Source organism: Vespa velutina, chromosome 2, assembly GCF_912470025.1.
Source record: "Vespa velutina chromosome 2, iVesVel2.1, whole genome shotgun sequence".
Classification (NCBI taxonomy): Eukaryota; Metazoa; Arthropoda; class Insecta; order Hymenoptera; family Vespidae; genus Vespa; species Vespa velutina.
This window is the reverse complement of record NC_062189.1, coordinates 8134188-8157831: the sequence shown is the minus strand read 5'-3', so window position 1 is coordinate 8157831 and position 23644 is coordinate 8134188. Positions and strand designations below refer to the sequence as shown.

At 30.6% G+C, this 23644-nt stretch overlaps 3 protein-coding genes and 2 non-coding genes across 10 annotated transcripts; 2 read left to right on the top strand and 3 right to left on the bottom strand.

Moving 5' to 3' along the window:
* Positions 1-4872: 4872 nt before the first annotated feature.
* Positions 4873-14369, bottom strand: LOC124947084 (ras-related protein Rab-27A). Of its 5 annotated transcripts, XR_007100305.1 has the most exons (7): positions 13538-14130; positions 13372-13442; positions 12943-13057; positions 12432-12544; positions 11878-12253; positions 6102-11028; positions 4873-5614 (listed from the first exon to the last, which is right to left on the bottom strand). XR_007100305.1 is itself a non-coding variant. In XM_047488741.1 (6 exons), the coding sequence occupies exons 2-6, from the start codon at positions 13679-13681 to the stop codon at positions 12070-12072; spliced, it is 627 nt and encodes a 208-aa protein (XP_047344697.1). In that variant the 5' UTR covers positions 13682-13824; positions 14261-14369; the 3' UTR covers positions 11159-12069. The 5 variants fall into 5 exon arrangements, 2 of the variants coding, with proteins under 2 accessions (XP_047344697.1, XP_047344696.1); XR_007100304.1 differs by having other exon boundaries at positions 4873-11028; XR_007100306.1 differs by lacking the exons at positions 4873-5614; positions 6102-11028 and adding an exon at positions 11159-11268.
* Positions 14026-17000, top strand: LOC124947087 (migration and invasion enhancer 1). Of its 2 annotated transcripts, none has more exons than XM_047488746.1 (4): positions 14026-14565; positions 14733-14830; positions 14897-15082; positions 15750-16565. In XM_047488746.1, exons 1-3 carry the CDS (start codon positions 14534-14536, stop codon positions 15058-15060), a joined length of 294 nt encoding a protein of 97 aa, XP_047344702.1. In that variant the 5' UTR covers positions 14026-14533; the 3' UTR covers positions 15061-15082; positions 15750-16565. The 2 variants fall into 2 exon arrangements, with proteins under 2 accessions (XP_047344702.1, XP_047344701.1); XM_047488745.1 differs by lacking the exon at positions 15750-16565 and adding an exon at positions 16580-17000 and having other exon boundaries at positions 14093-14565.
* Positions 14847-19601, bottom strand: LOC124947082 (molybdenum cofactor sulfurase 1). The gene is made up of 7 exons (XM_047488737.1): positions 18040-19601; positions 17757-17913; positions 17019-17684; positions 16009-16934; positions 15704-15907; positions 15420-15637; positions 14847-15338 (listed from the first exon to the last, which is right to left on the bottom strand). Exons 1-7 carry the CDS (start codon positions 18131-18133, stop codon positions 15153-15155), a joined length of 2451 nt encoding a protein of 816 aa, XP_047344693.1. The 5' UTR covers positions 18134-19601; the 3' UTR covers positions 14847-15152.
* On the top strand, positions 18751-18832 carry Trnas-gcu. Its single transcript has one exon. It is a non-coding gene; the product is annotated as a tRNA-Ser (tRNA).
* Positions 19602-23324: 3723 nt separating the features above from the next.
* Positions 23325-23398, bottom strand: Trnat-agu. The gene has a single exon. It is a non-coding gene; the product is annotated as a tRNA-Thr (tRNA).
* Positions 23399-23644: the final 246 nt, after the last annotated feature.

Below are 23644 nucleotides of genomic sequence, written 5' to 3'. Positions count from 1 at the left end.
ACGTCGCTCGATTGATATATACACACAGGCAAATACATACACAAACATATACATAGAGAAACAAGTAAACGAAGAGACATAGTCGAGGCAGTTTAGTTAAACCAATTTACGCGACCACATAGTTAATACAATGTATTTCTAGCACCGTGAACTACTCGACGAATGATGCTTCCGTAGTGCAAACAGCCGAACTCAAAGTTTCGTATATTGAGTGGCCGACAACACGACCAGGGCATAGCTTGGTTGTTCCACTTCAAATCGACTACTGGCGCATGGTGACATGATTATCATCATTATAATTATTATTGTTATTCGGCTAAAATTATTTCATAAATCTCACGGAAAATCGGTAAAAAAAAATAAAGGGTAAGTTAGTCGATAAGAGGCATTGAGAAGAGAATTTCCAATGTGGCCGAAAGTTCAAACGATCGAAAAATTAAAAGGCCTCCTCAATCTTTTCTTCTTCCTCTCTCACTTCCCTTCTATTCCTTTCTCTCTCTTTCTCTCCCTCTCTCTCTTTCTCTCCCTCTCTCTTTCTCTCCTTGCTGGTGCTCCTCCTCTTCAAGCACCGTCGTAGACGACATCTGGCATTAATTCGAAGCTTAACACCGAAGCAGTTTGAATTTTAGATATCCACCGGCCCTCGCCGAACGTAGATATCTGGCTCGCACTCCGCATATAATTTCCGTGGGAGGAAAAGAGGAAGGGTAGTAGGGTGAACTCGAAAGCAGACGCGCCTCCAAGAAGAACGATGGTACACGGTTTCACGGTATAAGTAGTATCGTTGAAATATGGCCTCGACGGAATCGTTTTTATCCGCGTATTTCATACGCGAAAACCGGCCACGTTTTCTCGCACGAGTGAGCATCAAACGTGGGATAAAATTCCAAGAAACGCTTTTGGAATCGTTAACGCGTTTTCTACGCTTCTCGTTTGAGGTCACTCCATTTCGCAGATCCCGTTGATAATATTTATAGAATTGATGCACTGTCTATGCGTATTCTAAAAAAATATATATATAAACAAAAAAGAAAAGAAAAGAACAAAATTAGCTTATCTCTTACGTAAAATTAATTTCATAATTGATACGATTATTCAACTGATATATTCGACTCGAGATAAAAGAAGATAAAAAAAAATAAAAAAAATAAAAGACAAAATAACTTCCAAATAATTTGATCGACTAAATCGCTTGTTTACGGCGTCGAAACTCCAAGAGCTCTTGAGTGAACTCCGGAAAGTTGTATCGAAAAATAAGCTCTTCTGTTCATCCAGCACTCTATTTAATAATGAAGCTTTCCGCGAGGATACCTGTAAACATGCTGGAGAGTATAGTCTCTGAAGAATATAAACAATAAACTCTAGCGTAAGGATGTACCGTGAATTGTCACATAGTCGTAGATAAATACGATCGATTTGTCCGGGATCCGAGATGTATTTTATCTCTTTTTATTTTTTCTTCTGTTTCTTTTTTTTTATCCAATAAAAACAGAAAGAGAGAAAGAAAAAGACACAACAGAAAGAGAGAGAGAAAAAATAGAAGAAAGAAAGAGAGAGAGAGAGAGAGAGAGAGAGAAAGAAAGAAAGAAAGAAATAGAGAGGGAGAGGGAGAGAGAGAGAGAGAGAGAGAGAGAGAGAAAGAAAGAAAGAGAGAGAGAAAGAAAGAGAGGGGAAGAGAGAGAAAGAGAAATAAAGAAAAAGCGAAGAAGTTCTCGAGAGATACCCGGTAATTGCAAATATTTCCTTTCAATTATAAATTCGGGCTCGCTGTTACTTGGCGAATTTAAAAATTGACACAATCTCTGAAACCAAATAGACAGTCAAATAGTTCTTTACTATCTTACGCGATAATTATAAAAAGTATATAGAAGGAAATATTTTTTATAGGGAAGATCATAAAAGAAATAAAAAGAGAAAAAGAAGAAAAAAAGAAAAAAAACAATTGCAGGATAATCTTCTCAATATTCAACATTAACATTAAAATATTAACGTAGCTTAATCATCATCAAAACTTCGTTCGCTCACTTTCGCAACAAACTTAACACGATTTTGAGATGTAAAGGGGACTTGTAATTTGTTCGACCTCGTAGGTACAATCTGGTGCGGTGGACGTCATAAGTATCTACATACATACTACAAGAATAAGAGAGAGAAAGATATATATATATATATATATATATATATATATATATAGAGAGAGAGAGAGAGAGAGAGAGAGAGAGAGAGATCCGTTTAATCGATGTTTAACGCTTTGAGTTCCCGAACTCGAAGTTCCTTCAGGCCGTAAGAACTTACTGTGTGATGGTTCAGACGCGAACTTGATATCTGCACGAACTGTCCTCAGAGTATTTTAGAACGCTTACGATTTCCCTCACGCTCCTTCGATCTATCTTTACGATTTACCTATTCCCACAAATTTTCGAGATTTCAAATGGCCGAGAGAGTTACGTTTCACTAGCTCTCTTCCCATCTACCCTCCTTTTCGACTAAAAGATCTCTATGTCCGCGAAAGCTTTACATTCGGAGTGCTCGATGCTTCTATGATGTATGGAATTTATATTATATTGAATATAAAAAATACTTTCAATAAAGTTTTATATATATATATATATATATACATTAAATTTATAATATATTTCTTTATTGTACATTGTACATGTTCTTTTATACAGTAATAATAATATTATATATATTCTTACAAACCGACCTAAAGGAGTTCGGATGAACTCGGAACTAGAAGACCATTTCTAGGCATCCAGAAATTTTTATACATAACAACGAGTTGTCGTCTATCTTCTAAAGGAACTCGGTTTGAGAAGACGTGGCTCACAAATGTTCTGAAATATCTAAATATTTCCTTAAAAGTTTGTAAAGCTGTTCATTGTAAATAAGTTGTTCTTGCTTCATTAATAAAATTCAATTTATGATAATTTCATTTTATTTTCGTTCAAATGCGTGATTGCATATAATAATATATACTACAGTGTCGAAACTATCCTAAGAAAAAATGTCCACCAGGATTGTTATGAAATTCAGTAATTTTTTCGAATAACGCCAAGATAGATCTCAATTTTGTTTTCAAAGGGAATAGGTTTTTCTCATAAATTCATCCACTTTTAACTAACCTTCTAAGTTTAACAACGCCCTCAAAAATCTTAAATAGCAGCAAGGGTCAAGCATTTAAAAGGTCTTTTAATCTTCTTCATAATAGTGCTATTTTTTTAATATTGGGTTAATAATTTTATAAGAAAATGTGATTCAAAGTTTCAAATACTATAAAATGCAAATTCAATTTTGAAAACAACTTTTATTTTATTAAATGTTCAAATATCGATTTCCATGCAATAATTTTTATTTAGTTAACCTTTACTCGATATATATATATATATATATATATAGCGTAACGATACCAAATATGAAACATACACCTAATATAATTAAAAAAATGAACAACAATATCCTCCGCATAAAACTGTCAAGACGTTATTAAGTTAGTTTTTCTCGTTACAAGTTTTTATAGTCATTAACAAACAAGTTTATGTATAATATAACATTAAAGGTAAATTATTTATTAACTTTAATTTATTTATTAGCTTCATCAAGCAATTATTAATATTATTAACCAATTCTATTAGAATTTTTCAAATTAATTTAATTTCTTTTAAGATGTTTTTAATATGAGATATTTGTAAAATATAAAAGAGGAGCAAATTGACAAGGAAGATAGTCCCAAATCGGAATTGGATAACGACATAAAATATTTACTTTGTTCGTGCCTTTTTTATTTTAAGAACCACACTGGTAAACGTGGGTTCAATGTATGAATGTTGTGGAACTGCTAATTGTGATACCTTTATACATATATTCAAATTGTCTTAAAATGACAAAAAGATAAATACTTTGTAATTTTAAATGATAATTTTAACTTTCAATTTTAATTTTAAATAAGATTTCATATTAGAAGCAATTTTTTTAAACCATTAATTTTACACTCTTTTATATTTTCTCTATTTTCACAATAAATAATGATATATACGAAACTAATATTTTTCTTAAGTATCTAAAAATGAATGACGAATATAGCAGTATGAAAACTTTGAATGTTTACCCTGTTAAAATTTCTTTTACCCTTTTACAAATTTTTACCTTTTCAGATTTCATATTCAATGTTTTTATTTTATATATAATTTTTATAAAGTGATTTTCTCTTTCGCTCTCTCTCTTTCACTCTCTCTCTTTCGCTCTCTTTCTCTCTCTCTCTCTCTCTCTCTCTCTCTCTCTCTCTCTCTCTCTCTCTCTCTATCTCTCTATCTCTCTCTCTCTCTCTCTCTCTCGCTCTTTCTGTATATTATATTCGTATACTATATCGTATACTATAGTATACGACTATGTAGTATAATAACCCTGATATAGTATAATATTATATTATATCTTATACTATATTTATAAATTAGATTAAAAGGTATGTAATAGTATAATACATATCTTATATGTAATAGTAATAATATAATATATACTTATAATCTTATACTATAGTATACTTTTATAGTTACGATAAAGTAATTATAATAACGTATTACTTTATAAAAAATAATATAATATAACAAAGGAATATACAATTATAAAAAACTGTAATGTACGAATTATAGTTTTTGAAATTTTATAGTACGAAACTATAATGTACAAATATTTTTTATACTTATATTATATTTAATAGACATAAACATTAACACAGAAAATGAAAAAGGGAAACGAAGAAGTTGTGATAAAAAGTTAACATTTACAAAGATCGATCAAAGACAGGAATTCCCTTAAACTGACTTTTCAAATGTCAAAGTATTGCATATCGAGTGTTCGCTTTTCTTATTGATTAAAAAAAAAAGCACTAATAATAATAAGATCGTATTCTATACATAAATTCTTCATCGATTTCACAAATTATAAAAATATAAAAATCTGAACGAAAAAGAAAAAAGACGAGAAAGAAAGACGAATGACGACGAATATTCCAATGTCGAGAATACTTTTAGGAATGCACAGCTTCTTTCGTACTTATAAACTTTTAATATCCATCACTTTCAAAACGAACGAAAAGATATTTTTATACAATATTTACTCTCACAGCTCGAATATCAAACATTTTTCGCCTTTTTCCATTCGTTATCGAACAGCCAACATTTTTTCGTTCGAGATTTTATCAACTTTAAAGGAGCTAAGATCGAAAAAAAATAAATATAAAACATACATCCGCTTTTTTTATAGCTTATCTCGAACGAATAATACTTCAAAATATTTTCATAATACAAGTAATTTTGAGTCATGATCGTTCACAATAACTAATTTTTGTACAGTGATGAAAGATATCCCATTAATACTTAACGTCAACAGAGAGTAGCTCTATTGCGACGAACACAATGATAATTTAAGGTGAAGAGAACGCACTTAGAAATTCCTGTGTGATCGTAGAACCCTTTCCTAGGAACGGACAGTCCGACAGGCGGACGTGCTCTTCTCTCGTAAATTAGATTCATGCTTCTGCATGCATATACACGGATATTTGTGCTCGTGGGTTTCTCGTCACGCACCACTCCTCAAAAATACATATGGCAGGTACCTATAGCATTGGTATCTATGTAACGTATGTTGTACGTGTATGCGTATATACTTAAATATAATATATGTAAGTATATACGCGTAAGTATATACTTTTATATATATATATATATATATATATATATATATATATATATACTTCTGATCAGTTGCAAATCAGTATTTAATAATATTGATAAAAGAAATTCTACTTCTAAGATATTAATTTGCAATGGCATACACAAATCGTACAAATCTACCGTCCAATCTATATCGATATTCCTTCGATAGATAAAGTTATAAAAATATATCGACAAGTTGACAATATCGAAGTAAACGATCGCGTCAAATTTACAACTCAACGAAACGCGAACATTTTATAACGCGCAAAAACATTTCGTAGACAAGGTCGAATAACTCGACCGGCGATGGGATACCATAGTCCCCTGGAGAAATCTCTTCGTCGAATTCTCATAAATACGATCGAACGATGCATAAATCACACAAACCTGTCTGATTCTCAGCAACATTGCTCCTGGGTGTTTTTAACTTTTTGCGTGACAATGAAAACGATCTTGACTAGTCGCTTTCCTCGAAATAATAATTGATGATGAAACTACTCTTTAAAAATAAAAAAAAAAAGGAATCAAATGTTAGAGAATAAAGAAAATTAGTATAATGAAATAGAAAATTAGAGTGCGTGTCGTAGTAACTATTTGCTACGCATAAAGATCAGTCGAGAAAGGATCCGAATCGAATAATTCCAAATAGAATTAGCATACGACTGAAGCCATCCCTTATATATTCATGATTTCCATATCCAGTTAGACATCTTTCACATTGAATATCACTCTCCCTTCCTTCTCTCTGTACTGACTACAACACCTACACAGTAGCTGATTCTCGACAATTCTCTACTATTCTAGACCAACCAGAGCATTTTATTTCCACATTATAAGCTACTTCACTTCAAAATGGTCCAATATAATTGCACTTTCTTATATTATCTACTTGGAGTTTTCCTATCTCGTTGGAGTTTTCCCTTTCTCTCTCTCTCTCTCTTTCTCTCTCTCTCTCTCTCTCTCTCTCTCTCTCTCTGTCTCTCTCTCTCTCTTTCTCTCTTTTCCTCTCTTGCTTTTCTAATTGGTCTGACCAAATATGATTCTCGACAAATTAAAATTCCTTTCGATCTACACGAAATTGCGACGTGCAGTTTGCGACGTTGGTAATTGAAAGTTAATTAAAAACGTGAGCTACCATCGTCTATTAAAGTTTACGCGAACGAAGTTCAACTTTTAATTATCCTACATATTTTTCACTTGATATACATACAAAGTAAATTAGTAACTATTGTAATATAAAAAGAAATTCATATGAAACATTTAAAAAATATAGACAGAAAAAAAGAAGATATTTCCTCGCTTTGGATGAAAATAATAAAAAATTATTCTATCTTTATAATTCTCATTGATCGTGAAGATCCAACAAAGACATTAGGATTCATCGATAAGCTCATCGCAGTATACGATTTTTATAAACTTTCCTCGTTCGTTCGAACGATCCAGGTTCGAAGTAATTGTTCGTACCCTAAAGCACGTTCGTAGAACTTTCTCTCTATATAGTAATACGCGCATGAACTTTCTTCCTTTACTCCTGCTTCGAAGTATTCAACGGTAGATTTGCCGAAAGAGTATCGAACACGAACGAACAGGACGCATTCTGAAGTAACGTCGAGTTTCACCATTTACGATTCCCTGAACAATCTTAAAACAAAGCGGAAGAAGCTTTGTATATATACGTTCTCGATGTGTCAGTGCAAGCCAGTGTATTTTCCTTCGCCTGGAAAACGGCCGATGGTGGATTTGCCAAAGGGATTCAACTGAAAGAGAAAGAAAGAAAGAAAGAAAGAAAGAAAGAAAAAGAGGAAGAGAGAGAGAGAGAGAGAGAGAGAGAGAGAGAGAGAGAGAGAGAGAGAGAGAGAGAGAATCGACCGAGTTTTGAGAAGAAAAAAGAACGAAAGTTAGAAAGAAAGATATCTTTCGTGAGACTTTCTTTATCAGCCCACCGGATTCAAGAAATAGCCAACGATAAGGATAACGATCCGGGGTCCAAGACGTGACGTTAATTGGAAAAGGTCCACGATCGATGGCGATGATTCGCAGTAGCGATACAGGTCGAGTAGTAGTCTGTGATAGTATTGATATATAATCCCAAAGGAAAGAGGAATCTTTAATTGGCTTCAATAGGATAGGAATAATTTCTTATTCTGAAAAATCTAGGCTGCCATTGACCCAGACAGTTTTAGTCTTAAAACAAATTTTAATCTAAATGTATATAATATATACACACAAACACATAAAATATACACACATATATACTTACTATAGTCGCTTTATTCACTATAATTCAAACTAATTATCTTTACACATTTCTCTTCCCCTCCCCCCTCCTCTCTCTCAACCAATCATAATTCTTTTGCACGTTACAAAGAATAAAATCAATAAGAGCTATTCGTAGGATTTTAACGAATACCTTTTCTTTTTCTCAATGGAAATACGATTGTGAACGAGTCAGAATAACGTTCGAGACGGTACGATTTTCCGCGTGGCGGAATTAAAGAAAAATTGCTCTTCCCGTCTTGAAAGAATCAATTCCATTGAAGGACGTAAAAACGCAGAAACGCGGAAACTTGGATGCTACTCCTTCGTACTGTACCTATAGCAATGAGAAAAAGGCAGAAAAAGAAATAAAAGATGGGACAGCGAGAAAACGAATGGACCAAAATGAGAAAGAGAAAAAAGGAAAAGAGAAACAGTCCTTGCAAGGATCGTTCTCGTGTCCAAACGTCGTATAGTAGCCACCCCCTTATAGCATCCTATCCTCTAACAGTGTAAAGCTTCCCCTAAGCCAGTTTCTCGTGTTTCACAATCTCAAATGAAACAATCGAGTACATTCGCGCTCGTCTCTTAGGGATGAGAAAATGGAAGAAAAGAGACGAGAATCTCAAGCATCGGATAGATACGAATCCTGTAAACACATCCAGATATAGCTCAACACGAGTTTCATTCTTCACAGCCAAGTGAAAGAAAGAAATAGAAATAGAAATAGAAATAGAAGAAGAAAGAAAAAGAGAAAGAACAAGAGAAAAAGAAAGAAAGAAGACACACTTCGCTACTCCATGTCTTCCTGATGCCTGTCTGATTACGAAAACAGGAATTTTTGAATAAACGATGCGACAAACTCGTTCAATGATCGGAGGATGTAACTACGTGTATTGATGAGTTCGATTTTCTAACTCGACTCAAGGCTTCAACGGAAGAGAGAGGGGAAAGAGGGGATGAGTAGGGGAGGGGAGGGAAGGGGAGAGGGAGAGGGAGAGAGAAAGAGAGAGAAATAACGAATGTCTACAGAAATGGAAATTATAAATCGCTCGATAACACATGCGACCTAAAAATGAAAGAACCACGGCAAAACCACGACGTAATTTCATTTTATCTTCCACTTGACTGTATCTCTTCGATTTATCCCAAAATTCTTCTTTTCTCATCTACCAATCTATTCGATAAATCTTTCCTTACGCCTAACTTACAAAATGAGATAACGATTAACAAAGAGATAACGACGATTAAAAATTGTTCAAAAGAGAAGAAGAATACTTTCACGATGCATGGTGCTAGACAAAAAGAATAAATCATACAATTCTGCGTGTTTATTGTCAGCTTTCTCCGCCATACTGTTTCTTTCTTTCTTTCTTTCTTTCTTTCTTTCTTTCTTTCTTTCTTTTTTTCACTGAAATAAACTAGAAAATACAAAATGCGAAATCGTCAAGGAACGAAGCCCTTCTTACCGAGACATCTGTTCAACGTAGTTACTAAGATAAGGAGAGAGAAAGAATGAAAAAAACCTACAGATACATGTACTTTGTCCATTAAGGTTTCTTTCAAGACACGTTAAAAATCTTATTTTTCTCCTCTCGTTTATATAGCCTGTTATCGAATCCATACAGTATCGTCGCTTTTCTCGGTTCTCCTCTTGGAATCTAAGGCAATGAATAACATCGATGGAAAGTTTCTATTCTAACTTTCGAGCCAATGTTACCGAATTCATGGAAACTTGCCATTGAACTGGCATCGAGTAATAATCGAGAGGATAAAAGCAAATACGAAAAGTAAATAAATTCTAAAAAGTTACAGTTAATACGCTTCGATAAATATCGTCTTCTTACTCGCAACTCTTAACCCTTCGACTTCAAACGATTCTACCTTTGTCTATTTGGATCAAATTAACTAACAGGAACTGCAATAATAATTAGCAGCTTTCGACAAGGCGAGAGACACAAATTGAAAGCCTCCAACAGGACTTCGAGCATGTCGATGTGTTACTGACAGCCAAGTTCTATGGACGGCTGAACACAGACATTGCTTGTAGGACTTTAAAGCGCAAATTGCTCGTATTCCCTCGCTGATCGTTCAAGGCTCCCACTCGAACTGTACTAAATTGCTTCGGTCACCTGACGAATGTTCGATCTCACCTGATCAAGTCGATTCTTCGCGTGTATTATTTCGAAAATATATTATCCATCCTATAAAATATAATATCAATATATTATATACGACCAAATATCGATATCATCGTATTTTTCTTTTATTATTCACTTCTTTTTTCGATCACGCGTCAACTTCCGATATTTATGATTTCTCGTAAACTTATTAAATTCCCAAGGTTTGATTAAAACCGTGAAATTCAAATATACCTTTCGTCCGACATGCTCATAAATTGGAGCTTTAATAAAACGCTCTATTCAAGGTTTCAATCGTAAACAAAACAAGCTCCCAAATAAAAAAATAAATACGAATGCATGGATATCTCGGAGATAAATAAATCATGGAAATGAGTTCATATTTCTATATTAAATTGATTCGATTATTTTCATCCATGATCGAACATGACATAAGCGAGTTATCAAAAATGAAAAGTATTTTTTTACTTCGTTTCTAATATCTTCAAGAATAACTATTTTTATAACTTAAATGAACTCCGTGGCATTGCACTAATGAATTTATCTTAGTGCTATTGTGACAATGCGATCAAAGAAAAAAAAAAAATAAATAAATTTCACTTTTAAAAATCACTTCGCTAATGAGACAAATGATTTTATGATATGTTAGTTAAAAATAAAATTCATATAGAATTTAAAAAGAATTTTTCTTTGTAAATAAATAAAATGAAAAATTTCAATTGTGAAGGCAAACCAAATATATAAATAGCTAGCTAATAATTAAGACATTGTTCTGATGAAAATCCCTGAAGTTTCTGACATCCAGTATATTCTTCGTCCCATGGCAATTAACGAAACTTCGTTTCGTCTCCCAACGTCTAAGATATTTTCCGCATTATCTTTCTCCTCCCAAGTGCCACGCTTCGTACTTGATTTCGCTATGTTCACGTGAGCAAATGATGAATTAATATACCTATGTGTATTTATCAATTTTAAAACATATTTGATCAAACGGATCAAGTTCAAAATTATAAAGAAATTGTTGACAAAGAAATACAATGTACTATATATATATAGTATAAGTATATAATCTTGCTTCCATTACATTAATAACGTAAATTCTCATAATTTCCAAACGCGATATCGTTATCTATATTATCTCGAACAAGATATTAAATCTGTATAAATATCACAAGATTAGTATGTGGTACTTCATGCATATTGTATGATATTATTGATTGTATTGAACGTATTACTTACGATTACACTTAATATTTCTAAATAAATATCATACAATAACAGCATCAAAAACATTTAATCATATATGAAGATTCATAAATTTGAAAATTTCTTTGGAATTGTTATATCACACTTTTGACACATGGTGAAAGATTGACTTTTTGAACACTTTGTGCATATTATTATGATGAAGATATAAGTTAAATCATTATTTTTGAAGATTTCAAGGAAAAGTTATCAAGGAAGCAGGAATGGAAAATGTATCGAAGAGATTCGTTTAAAAACAAAAATATATATACACAGGGTGTGTGTGTGTGTGTGTGTGTGTGTGTGTGTGTGTGTGTGTGTGTGCGCGCGTATGTGTGTGTGATGGTGATGGTGATGGTGATGATGATGATGATGATGATGATGATGATGATTTGTATTATAATGATATGACAAAAGAAGAGATAAATTCTTATGACAAAGAAGAAACATGGAAGACGATAGGATTGTACATTGTAGGAAGCAATAGCTTAGAATATTGATATTCACAACTCGAGACATACCTGATAAATTTCAGAAAAAATTCTGATTAAATTCCTTTGTCACAACCTTTTTTACCCAGAATTGAATGACTTGTAATTAAGTTAAATGTCGATCTGTTATCTTATGAGAATAAAGGAAATATTTTTTCCCCCTGAGACCTCCGATTGCAATAGCAGTCAAACTAATCTGACTGTCTATGCAAAATCACACTGTCAGCAATAACAAGAACTATTAGGAGGTGGTGTCTCACGCTCGTGACACTTTAAAATCTTTTGATGTGGTAGCAATGATTTATCTACTGTAATTTCCATTCTGCGCATAACACGTTCTAACAGAATTTCTACTGCACGTTCAACATTTTGTCCAGTAGCAGCACTAGTTTCCAAATATACTAATCTGAAAATCAAGGTTCAATTACACTCTTTAAAGAAAAATTATAAGATTCACATTCATATCTTTTTTCTTTATATGTTTTTACATTGAAAAAGTTAATAGATTATAAATAAAATATCTTTAAGTTAAAATAAAATAATTTTTTAGAACTTGCTATTTATGAAAGAACTTATAAACTCACCCATGTTTTTCTGCTAGATCACGTGCTTTATACTCGCTAATAACTCGCTTGTCCTCCAGATCAGATTTGTTACCACAGAGAATTATATCTGGATTTTCACAATATGCATGCATCTGTATATATATATAGATATGGAAAATAAGAATCATTATAAAGGAAAAAAAGATTAATATAAACCTGTGATATGACAATCGCTTAATAAAGTATGAGTGGCTCATATACCTTTTAATTGAAATCGAACGACAATTTGAGTATTTGTCCAGCTCATATATAAACCTAATTGTATTAATCAAAAGTAATATTGATAAGTGTCATTTCAAGTGCAACTACTGCATGCTCTAATCTAAGTCTATCACCATGCTTAATATGACCAAACTAACAATGTTAATAAAATTCTAACAGACTTATTATATAGTTAAATTGATTATAACTCAAAGAATCGTCCGCAAATATACAACATATTAAATATATGTTAAAATAAATTTCCAATAATCTATAAAAAGACAAGTACCCTAAGCTGTTCCAGCCAATTTCTAACTTCAAGAAAGGAGAGCTCATTGGTCAGATCAAAAATTAATAAGAAACCCATAGAATCCCGGTAAAAGGCCGTGGTTAAACTTCGAAACCTGAATGTTAATGATATTAATTTAAACTAACTTTATTAGTTTTGTTTTCTACATATTATGTTATATATATTATAAAAATATCATGCACAGCGCTAAGAAAATTTATTAGATTTTGAAGATGTTGTCGCTAATATATATTGTTATTATTTAATAATGTATTTATTAATGTATAACCATGCAATTTCTCAAATATATATATTTACTTCTAAATAAAAAAAAAATCATGAAAATATCATAATTTCTATAAAATTACTTATGCTGTAAGATTGTAGTTTAATGTTATTGTAGCTAATAAATATTAATAATGTATCTACCTCTCTTGGCCAGCTGTATCCCAAAGCTGTAAATGTACTCTTTGGCTACTTCCATCAGGCATCTGATATATCTATAACCAAAGCAAAGTAATTAATAAGAATACAATTTATATGAGAGATTTAAAGTTAACTAAAACCAAATGCTGTAAATAAGATGAATACTTACAACTCTCTTTTCTTTAAAATCAATCCCAACTGTGGAAACAAAGCGTGAATTGAAAGTACCATCGGTATACTGGTACAGAAAACTGGTTTTCCCAACTCCAGAATTCCCAAGAGCCAAAAACTTGATCAAGTAATCATAATCCATTTTTTATATATTTTTATCTTAAATACTTTCTCTGTATAAGCAATTAATATATCTTAAACGTACAACGACTCCATAAAAAATGAATCGATTTAATGCGTTCACTGCAATATGCCTCTCGTTATTTTGCACGAAATATAATCCATCTAAAATTAATATTTCAAGTATATAACTGATTCACAAACACGAAACATGTGCAAAATTAGACATTGCCACCTGTTGCCCACGTAAGCAATTTTCAAAAGATTCGCGCGTAACAATTCAGTACGCTGCACAACTGGAACACTATTTATTTCAAGAATATGAAGTATTATCGTTTTATATTAATAAGCTCGTGAAATACTTTACTGTATTATTTTTCTGTATTATAACGAAATGTAATAATTCGCTGTCACATCAAGAACAGCCGACATATGCATACATGAAAAAATGGCGCCGATTGACTCAGTGCTACCAAGGTCGACGTAGCAATTTCAAATGGCTTCAAAAAGAATTCGACTTCTTTTTAATCGTTTTTAACAAAAATTTCACTATCTTATTCGTTTGAAATATAATATAATAAAATTGCATAAATATGGTTACTTCTTTCCATTGATAGTTTGTATGTTGACGTTAATAACAAAAATCGATCTTTCCATAAGAGGTATATAAATAAAAACGAAATGAGGACATCGTCCGAGTTACAACTGTAAACTATCGATACATATTACCCTACATATGCATATATTTATTGTAATTCTACATTTTTTATTTAATATGAAATTGATATATTAATGTTGGTAGTAATGTACCATAGCAGATACAATCGAAGGTTAATTTAAATTAAAATAATTTACAAAATTATATCTATCTAATATGCACGATGTTAAAGTTAACATCGAATATTGGTAAATATATTAATATTTCTTATTATAAAATCCTATTATAAATTGCAATAAATATTATTGCAGCATGCAAAGAAAATTATAACCTCTTGATAAAATACTTAGATGCATTGATTCTAAGACAATAATCAAGTTCAGTTTTACTAAATACATTTGAAACTTTTTTACAGTGAAACATGTAACTATAAGCCACAATTTCTTGATATGGTCAATTTAATAGAGAAGAATGTACCAACAGCCAAAGTCTCTGGGACCGAAGGAAAAGAAGGTAAGACAACTTTTATATAAAATTTTATATATTAAAAATAAATACAAATTTGTTATTTTTTTGCAGGATCCTTTGAAATTAAAATTAATGATGAATTAGTTTATTCAAAACTACAAACACTAGCATTTCCTGACTACGAAGCAGTATGTGAAACTATCAAAGATGTATCAAATGGTGAACCTGTAAAAAAAGTTACAAAACAACAACCTATAGAATGTACAATATCATAATATTCTAGTTAAAAAATTCCAGGTAGAGTATAAAATTTATGTGAATATAAATTTTATATATATATATATATATATACATATACTATTTCATATCAATCAAAGTACACTGTATCTCCAATATTTAATATTTCTTCTTTTGTTGTTAATCTTGTAAGATATATGCCAAATTTTAATTTTCCATGAAATTCCTCTGCTAATGTACGTAATGGTTCTACCGTTTTTATGCCTGTGGTTTGATCAATGCATATCATTTGACATCTTGTGCAAGATCCATTTACCTAACATACATAATAATATTTACAGGTTGAATTCTATGCTCCAATTAAGAATAATATTATTAATTTGTATAAATGAACAACCTGGAATTCAGTTTTGCCTATTCGTATTAATTTCCATGAAAGTTCTTCAAAAGCTTTGCAGCCACTTAAAACAATGTTTCCCCTAAATCTATGTAATACCGTATCTTTGTTAAAATCTTCTGCATTAACAATTCTACTACATAACCATGATATACTTTCTTCATTCAATAATAGATATTGAGCTTGACTCGAAAAGGATAGTTTTGGATTATGTGATCCTTAAAAAATGCATAGTTAGAAATGCACAATAAAATATATATAAATTAAGTATTCTTTTAATGTACCTTGCTTTGGTTTGTCTTTGATTTCATGATTAATTTGCCTAACAAGTTTTAAGTTTGGATGACCAATAGCTAAGCTCAACCACTCAGACACATCTTTTCCACAATCAATGCCTTGAACTTTTTGTCCGCAAACTCTACTTTGGCATATTGTACCATTTACATAATCTTCAGAATACTTCAAAGGTACTTCTACTAATGGCATTCCTAAAAGATTTATTGTAAAATGAAAATATTAAATAGGAATCATTACATCATTATTAGTAAAGAAAAAATTTCTTTCTAAGAATAGTTCATTTCAGTTTTACCTGGATATGTTAATCTTATGACTTGCGTTTCTTTGGATATAAATGGTTTAATTAAACAAAGATTAGTTTGTTGCTTTTGAGTCAAACAAATTCCATTTGATGTCATTATCATCCATTCTCTATCATATTCTAAACCTTTCTCATTCAAAGTCCAAGAAGTAGTTATTTCAAATGCTCCACATGATTTTATAGGATATATAAACAATCGTTTTAGAGTAATATTACTTCTTAAGTTATTAGTATTTTTTAAATATTTTGCACCATATAAAAATGATGAATACCATGCCTTATCCTCAAATTCTTTTGTATTATCTTTATCATTTATAACATATTTCTTATTATTAGTCTCAACATGATTTAATTTATGTACTTCTGATATGCTTAAATTTGTTTCTGATTTGCTCAAAAAGCATTTAGTTATCATTTGTAATAAAGTCTCAACATCTTCGATCACAGACATATATCCAAATGAAATTCGTATAGCACCAGTTGGTTTACCATTTATTATGTCTGCAGCACCACCACATACATAGCCTGCATCATAATTTTGTAAAATTTCCTCATTTTTAAGGGATAGATGTCTTTGGCATGCACCAGGATTACAGAAACAACCAGTTCTGAGATGTATTTTAAAAAGTGCAGCCATATGTGCAACTTCCATATATCCAACATATTCGCCATTGGATCTAAGAATATTAAATGTAACAATTCCTCCTTGTAAGTTAGGATCTTCATAGTCATTGTCTGAATAAATTTTTACAACAGGTGCACCATTATAATGATGCAATCTTAATAGAGTGTGATGCAAATATTTAGCAAGTGCGAATACATGACTTGATATTTGCTTTATACTAATTTTTAAAAATATATCTAATCCATATTGTAGTGATATTATAGATAAAAATGGTATGGTTCCATCTTCGAATCTATAAGTATTGTAATATTATAATTAAACATTGTAATATTATTAAAATATGTTATTTTCATTCAAATATGTTTATCTTATTTACCTTTGATATAAGTTTTGACGCTTCACATGAAACATTTCAGAACTGAGAGAAACATTTACAGTGCCTCCTCCATAATAGACTTTATCAAGAACATCTGCACTAGAATTCTTTACTATTAAGGCACCAATACCAGTTGGATATCCAAACATCTTATAAAAAGATATACACACAAAATCTGGTTTAAATATAGATAAATTTAAATCATTTGTTGGTACAAAACCTGCTGCATCCAGGAGAACGTAGCACTTTGTATTTAATTGACCAGTGACGCTGGAAAGCACATTATTGTGTACATTTTGAATCCACTTGAGTGGATATTTTGCGCCAGAAAAATTACATTGGGCAGGATAAACAAAAAGAGAATTATTGTCACTTGCTACATTATTATTCGAAGAATTTACTGGTTGTTCTAATACTTGAAATGCATGTTTATGACTAAGACAAGTTATTTTAACCTTTTTTTGAGAGACAATCTCTCTCATTCCAAGAACTGAAGTATGATTGTCTTGCATATAAATAAAATGTCCTGTAGATTGAAAATGAAGATCATTATTTTTATTATTCGTAAAGCGAAATGTTTCAGCGATAATTTTTAAAGATTGTGTTGCTCCTGATGTAAAAATAACACTGTATTCTTCTGATGATGTGTGAAAATGACTCAATATTCTAAAAAATCATAGTATATAGAAAATAATACATTCAGTTACACAGTAGTTAAATTTGTTAAAAAGTATTTACCTATGTCTTATTTGTTCAACGTTATCATGAGTAATACCACCTGCAAGGCCAATGGAATGTGGATTACCATAAAGGGAGTTACATAAATCATCGCTTACATTTTTGATTTGTGTGTTGGAATAAAGTGTAGCACCAGCATGATCCAAATAACATTGTCCTAAATAAAGATAAAAACAATATAAAATTCTTTTACTCCAGGATTGTACATATACTTGCAATTAATTCGTTTTTTTTTCTAAATATAATGATAATTACAATGGCTCCATATGCTATATTTATTTACCTTGAAGTCTAGAAAATTCGTTTCCAATATTTGCAGCAATTCTCTTGTCGTAAACAGAAGTGTATGTCAACATTTTTTTTGACGTCTCTTGCATTCTTCAATTTCTTTGAAGTACCACTTAAACTTCTTACGTTGTTACGACTGTACTCAACTATGTGCATTGCATGTTGTAACAAATAAAGATGGAAAACGATTACTTAACATGATTGCGTCCATTGGTTACTATCTTGACTACTTATTGAATAGATTATTATGGAAATAATAAGATACAAAGTTAAGTGATAATATTCTACGCATTACTTATGATAAATATTGAAAATATTTTAAAGTTTCTTGAGTAAATTTATTTGTTATGACGTATTTAAATATTGCTTGCACAACGATCGTAATAACAATCTAAACACACACATATAAATTTTATACAAATTATACATACATACTTATGACCGATAATGAAGTCATGATTACATATATATTTAAATTATACTGTATGCTATGTGTAATTTTTATTTCCAATTTTATTTAAATATATGAATATACTGTGAATTGTTATTTTCATTAGTGTGTAATTTTTTTATGTAAGACGGAATCATATACATTTAAGCAAATATTTACATCATTTGAACTTCTACAAATGTTTTTATTAAATTTTCAAAACAATTATTAAGAATTTTTATTTATTATAAATATTTAGGAAGGTTATTCTCGTGTGACGAGGTGGCCGAGTGGTTAAGGCGTTGGACTGCTAATCCAATGTGCTCTGCACGCGTGGGTTCGAATCCCATCCTCGTCGATTTCTTTTTTGTTCACAAATTTTTTTTGTTGACTAATTTATAATCATTGTATATATATTACATGATACACATGTTTCTTATTTTGTATACATAATTTACATTTACAATCTCATGTACTGTTTATAATCGGCAGTAGATAAAAAGAAATCTGTAGATAACATTGACAAAACAATTTACATTTAATATGAAGTTACGCAAATATCATTTTTTATTTCTTAAAAATAAGATGGCAGAGAAAGAAAAAAAAGTTGTCAAGAAACAAGAAGTTTCTAAATTTGATAATGCAAAAAATGATATTTCTGATTTTAATAATGAACAAATTGAAAATGTTAATTACAATATCGATGTAAATTACACACATCCTATAATAACCGAGAAAAAAGGTTTCGTAGATTTGACGGATTATGAAAGAAATTATGAAGATATAGAAACTCATGATACCGCACAACGAAGTAAACGTCAGCTTGTTAAAAAATCGAAGGGCTTTATAAATATAGAAGATCAGCCAGAAAAAGAACCAAATGGTGAAAATATTTCGCCGATATTTTCAGATGAAAATGAAATTGAAAAATATATGAAAGAATCGAAGAAGATGACTGATAATAAGGAAAAACATGAAAATGATAAAATTAACAAATCGATTACGGCAAAAAAAGACGGAGATGACGTCGAGTCAAAAGATGTGTCGGGTATGAAACATAAAATATATGTGTGTATATATATGTACATATAACGTAAAGAAAATTAGACATTATATTATATTATGTTATATATATATATATATATATATATATATATATATATATATATATATATATATATGTGTCCGCCCATATATGTTTAAGCAAATGTCTTGCGATTGGATAAAGTTACCAGACGGTTTTATAAAAGAAGTTTGCATTGATTTGCTACAAAATGCAAGTCAATAATTCTTTTTTGCTCGTAATCTCTTCAATTCATGAAAATTAACATAATATTTTTAAACGACTGCCTATAATTTGTTCACATATTCATATAGTAGTGATCATTTGCAAACAAAATCATATGTCGAAATCGTATGAATCATTTGTAGAAATTTTTGATTGGATCATTGAATGAATCGTTTACGAAATAATTGGCATTTTAAGTCTTTAAACAGTTGGTTTTCCATATCACATTTGAAAAACAATTGTCGGACTACATATTTTGAAATCAGTTACATCGGACAAGATCATTAACATTCAACTCGTCAAAATACACAACTACTTGATTTGTAAATAATGTATTTGTATAGTATGGAGTATAAATTACAATACAATGTGAATTTGTTAATCGATCGTAATCATGTCGATTATCTTGTAAACGATGCATAATAGCAATTTTTTAATAGATATAATTTTGATTGCAAACGACCACTACTATATAAATATGCAAAAAAGATTATAAGTATTCATTTAAAAAAACTATGTTGATCTTCATGACTTAAAATGGTTACTATATACTTAAAAATATATTTTTACGTGCACTTTGTAGCTGATTCATATCCGTGTAAATGTGTCTTATTAAACTTCCTTGTAACAGTTGTGAGATATCTGCTTGGTCATCTATAAATAGATACTTAGTATATACATATATACATAGATACATACACGCATACATTTATACATAGATACATAAATATATAGTGGCGAGCATATAAATAAAAAAATATTTATTCTTAAACTAAATTTCTGATATAATCATAGATTGTTTATATTTTTATTAGTATTATACGTCGTTGGAAAGCGCATTTTATAGACGTTGAATAACTATAATTGTTAAACTAATTTTACCTTTATTTTCAATATAAAATCAAATACACATAGTATGGAGCAATAATCAATAAGCAACTAAATAAGAAAACATTATAAAATTAAAATTTGTCGGTTTTATTTGACACAAAATAATGATTTTTTATAATGATATTTAATAATGATTTTGAAAGGTCCACTTGTATTCCTGATCACTTCCGCACATCTACGACATAAAATTAATAAGTCGTATACAATGACCAACAGAAATATTATTCCATGCTAATTCAACAACATCATATAATTTGTTATTATTAGATGGTTTCTTTGATTTAACAACAGTTTTTACATCGTTTCAAAGAGTTCCTATCGGATTTAAATTAGGAGATTATCATAATATTAACATGGTGGTCACTTAGAAACTGATTTGCCTTACGAGATGTGCGTTTAGAATCGTTGTTTGGTTGAAAAATATAGTCTTCTAGTAAATTCATTCATAGCAAAAGGAAGTAAATAGCGATCTAAGATATCAACATAAACATGCTGATTCATAATTCTTTCTATTCAAGAAATTGGATCAAGACCGTTCATAGTCATCTCGACCCAAACCATTAAAGAATCATCGCCTCCTTTAGTGGTTGGGGTTTGTAGGCACTTTTCGTTGAATTCTTCGTCTATACTTCGTCGAATATATATTTTCCCAACCGAAACGAATCGATTAAACTTTGATTCATCGGTGAAGATGACTTTAACTCATTGTTCTAGTGTCCAGTCAATGTACTCTTTAACGAAACGTAACCTTGATTTTCGATTTTTTTATTATGAATGATTTTTTACGTGCAACACGATCCTTTTAACTCAAACTCATTCAAACGTCTTCGCACAATGTGAACATTAATTTTTGATACAGTATGTGCTAAAATTTCAGAATGAATTGCAATTTTGAAATGATCGTTTTCTGAGAGCCGATGAATTAAACGATCAATGCGAGGCAGTGCTTTTCGTGGTCTAAAGGCTCGCAGAATAATTGACATTCTCATCTATATGCTTCAAAGTTTGATGATAGACAGTAATAGAAATATCCAAACGATTTGCAATTTCACGAAGTTTAAGATTTTGTTTACGAAGTTGCAAAATTTCTTGTTGTATATCCAATGTAACGTGCTTGCTTCCACTCATAATGACAAAGCAGGAAATGAAAAATAAGCAAATATAGATTAAATATTTTCAATTTAACAAACTGCAGACATTCACAATACAAAGAATTTCGTACAACTGTTAGTAATAAGATGTTTTCTTATTCACGTGCCCGCTTTAAATGTGCTGCTACACACTGTTTATTGTCGTAAAGGTCAAACAACAACTTTAACTATGATATATTCTATATCAATTTGTAGCTTAAAGTGTACACTTTCCGAAAATATTGAGACTTTATATATATTTAGATTAAGTTTAAGTTTACAAAAACATTTTTCTTATTTATATGCTTGCCACTGTATATATATATATAATATATATATTATTTTTTTTTATTTTATAATTAAGTTCAAATATCTACGTGTAATTTTAAATATAAAAACAAAATAAAAAAAATAAATAATAAATAAAAAAACTTTTAGAACAGATCACTGTATTGCCAGAGGAAGCATACGTCCAACATATGGAACGCGTCATTGCTTCAAAGACTCTTCCTTCACGAGACATAGAAATCCTTCAAAATTTGTACGCTCGTTATAACTCCGATAAGAAGCAAACACCTACAGCAAAGAAAATTTATATCGAAACTGATGTCAATACTTCGGAGCCTAACGAAAGTAAAACTGATACTCGCGATGAAATAGAACAACCATCGACAAGCGAGAAGGAGAAAGTTATTCTTGATTCAAGTTCCAAGGATCTTGCGAAAGACATTCTCCAATCAGATATGCAGAATATAACTGAGACTCTTACTTCGATTGAGTCACCGATTCCTGACGATAAAAAATTGGAATCATTGGAAAACAATTTATTTGTAAACAAAGACAAAATTCTAACGAGCACACCGAAGACAAATTTGGTCAAGAAACTCAATGTTACATCTGATCTCAAAAATGCAAAGAACGATGAATGCGATATAAGTTCTATGACAATCGAAAGTCCTTTTTCTGATTTCACCCTCAAAAATGTAGAACTGAGAACGAATTTAGAAAATAGCGTAGTCAAAGAACAGAATGCCTTATCTGATATTAGCGAAACTTTGCCTAGTAGTATAATGCCTAGCGATAATGAAAAAATTAAACCAGTGGATGAATCTAAAATCATTTTACAGTTTTCAAAGAAGAAAGACCTTATCGAAACAAAAGAAAATATCTCTAAGACCGAAAGCGACGAACCATTTATAAAAAAAATGTTACTCTGTCATTGTATCGATGTAAAAATGGATACAAAAAACAATGAGAATAATAGTAATAATAATAATAATGACATTAATAATAATGCATCGATAATTGAACGAATCCGTAGATATTTTTTATCTTTGCTAATAGACTATTTGGTATCTTCACAAATACCGAATATCAAGAATAAAATTTCACCTTACTATTAATGATAATTCATAAAGGATAATTCATCCATTCGTGACTTCTATGAGAATTTGAGATTGCATAAAAAATTATTCCATGTATTTTGTTCAATGTAAAAACGTATTATATTTCTAATCATGAGTCCAAAATTAAAAGGCAAGGGGCCCCGGGGGGATTCGAACCCCCGATCTCCTGTTTACTAGACAGGCGCTTTAACCAACTAAGCCACGGCGCCTTCGATAACTAACATAAACCAACGAATATTTTTTTGTGACATTTATAATAAAAGTTATTGATTTTATCTTTGATATACAAAATTATTGCGTATGTATATGCGAATATGGTACGTATAGATGGGATCAGAAATACTTCAAATCGTTCAGAATCTATTTCGTTTATTTTGACGATACATTCGAATAAAATTGAAACCACTCAAAGTCTAAAAAAGTCTAAAAACTCTTAATAAGTTTCAAGTCTTTTG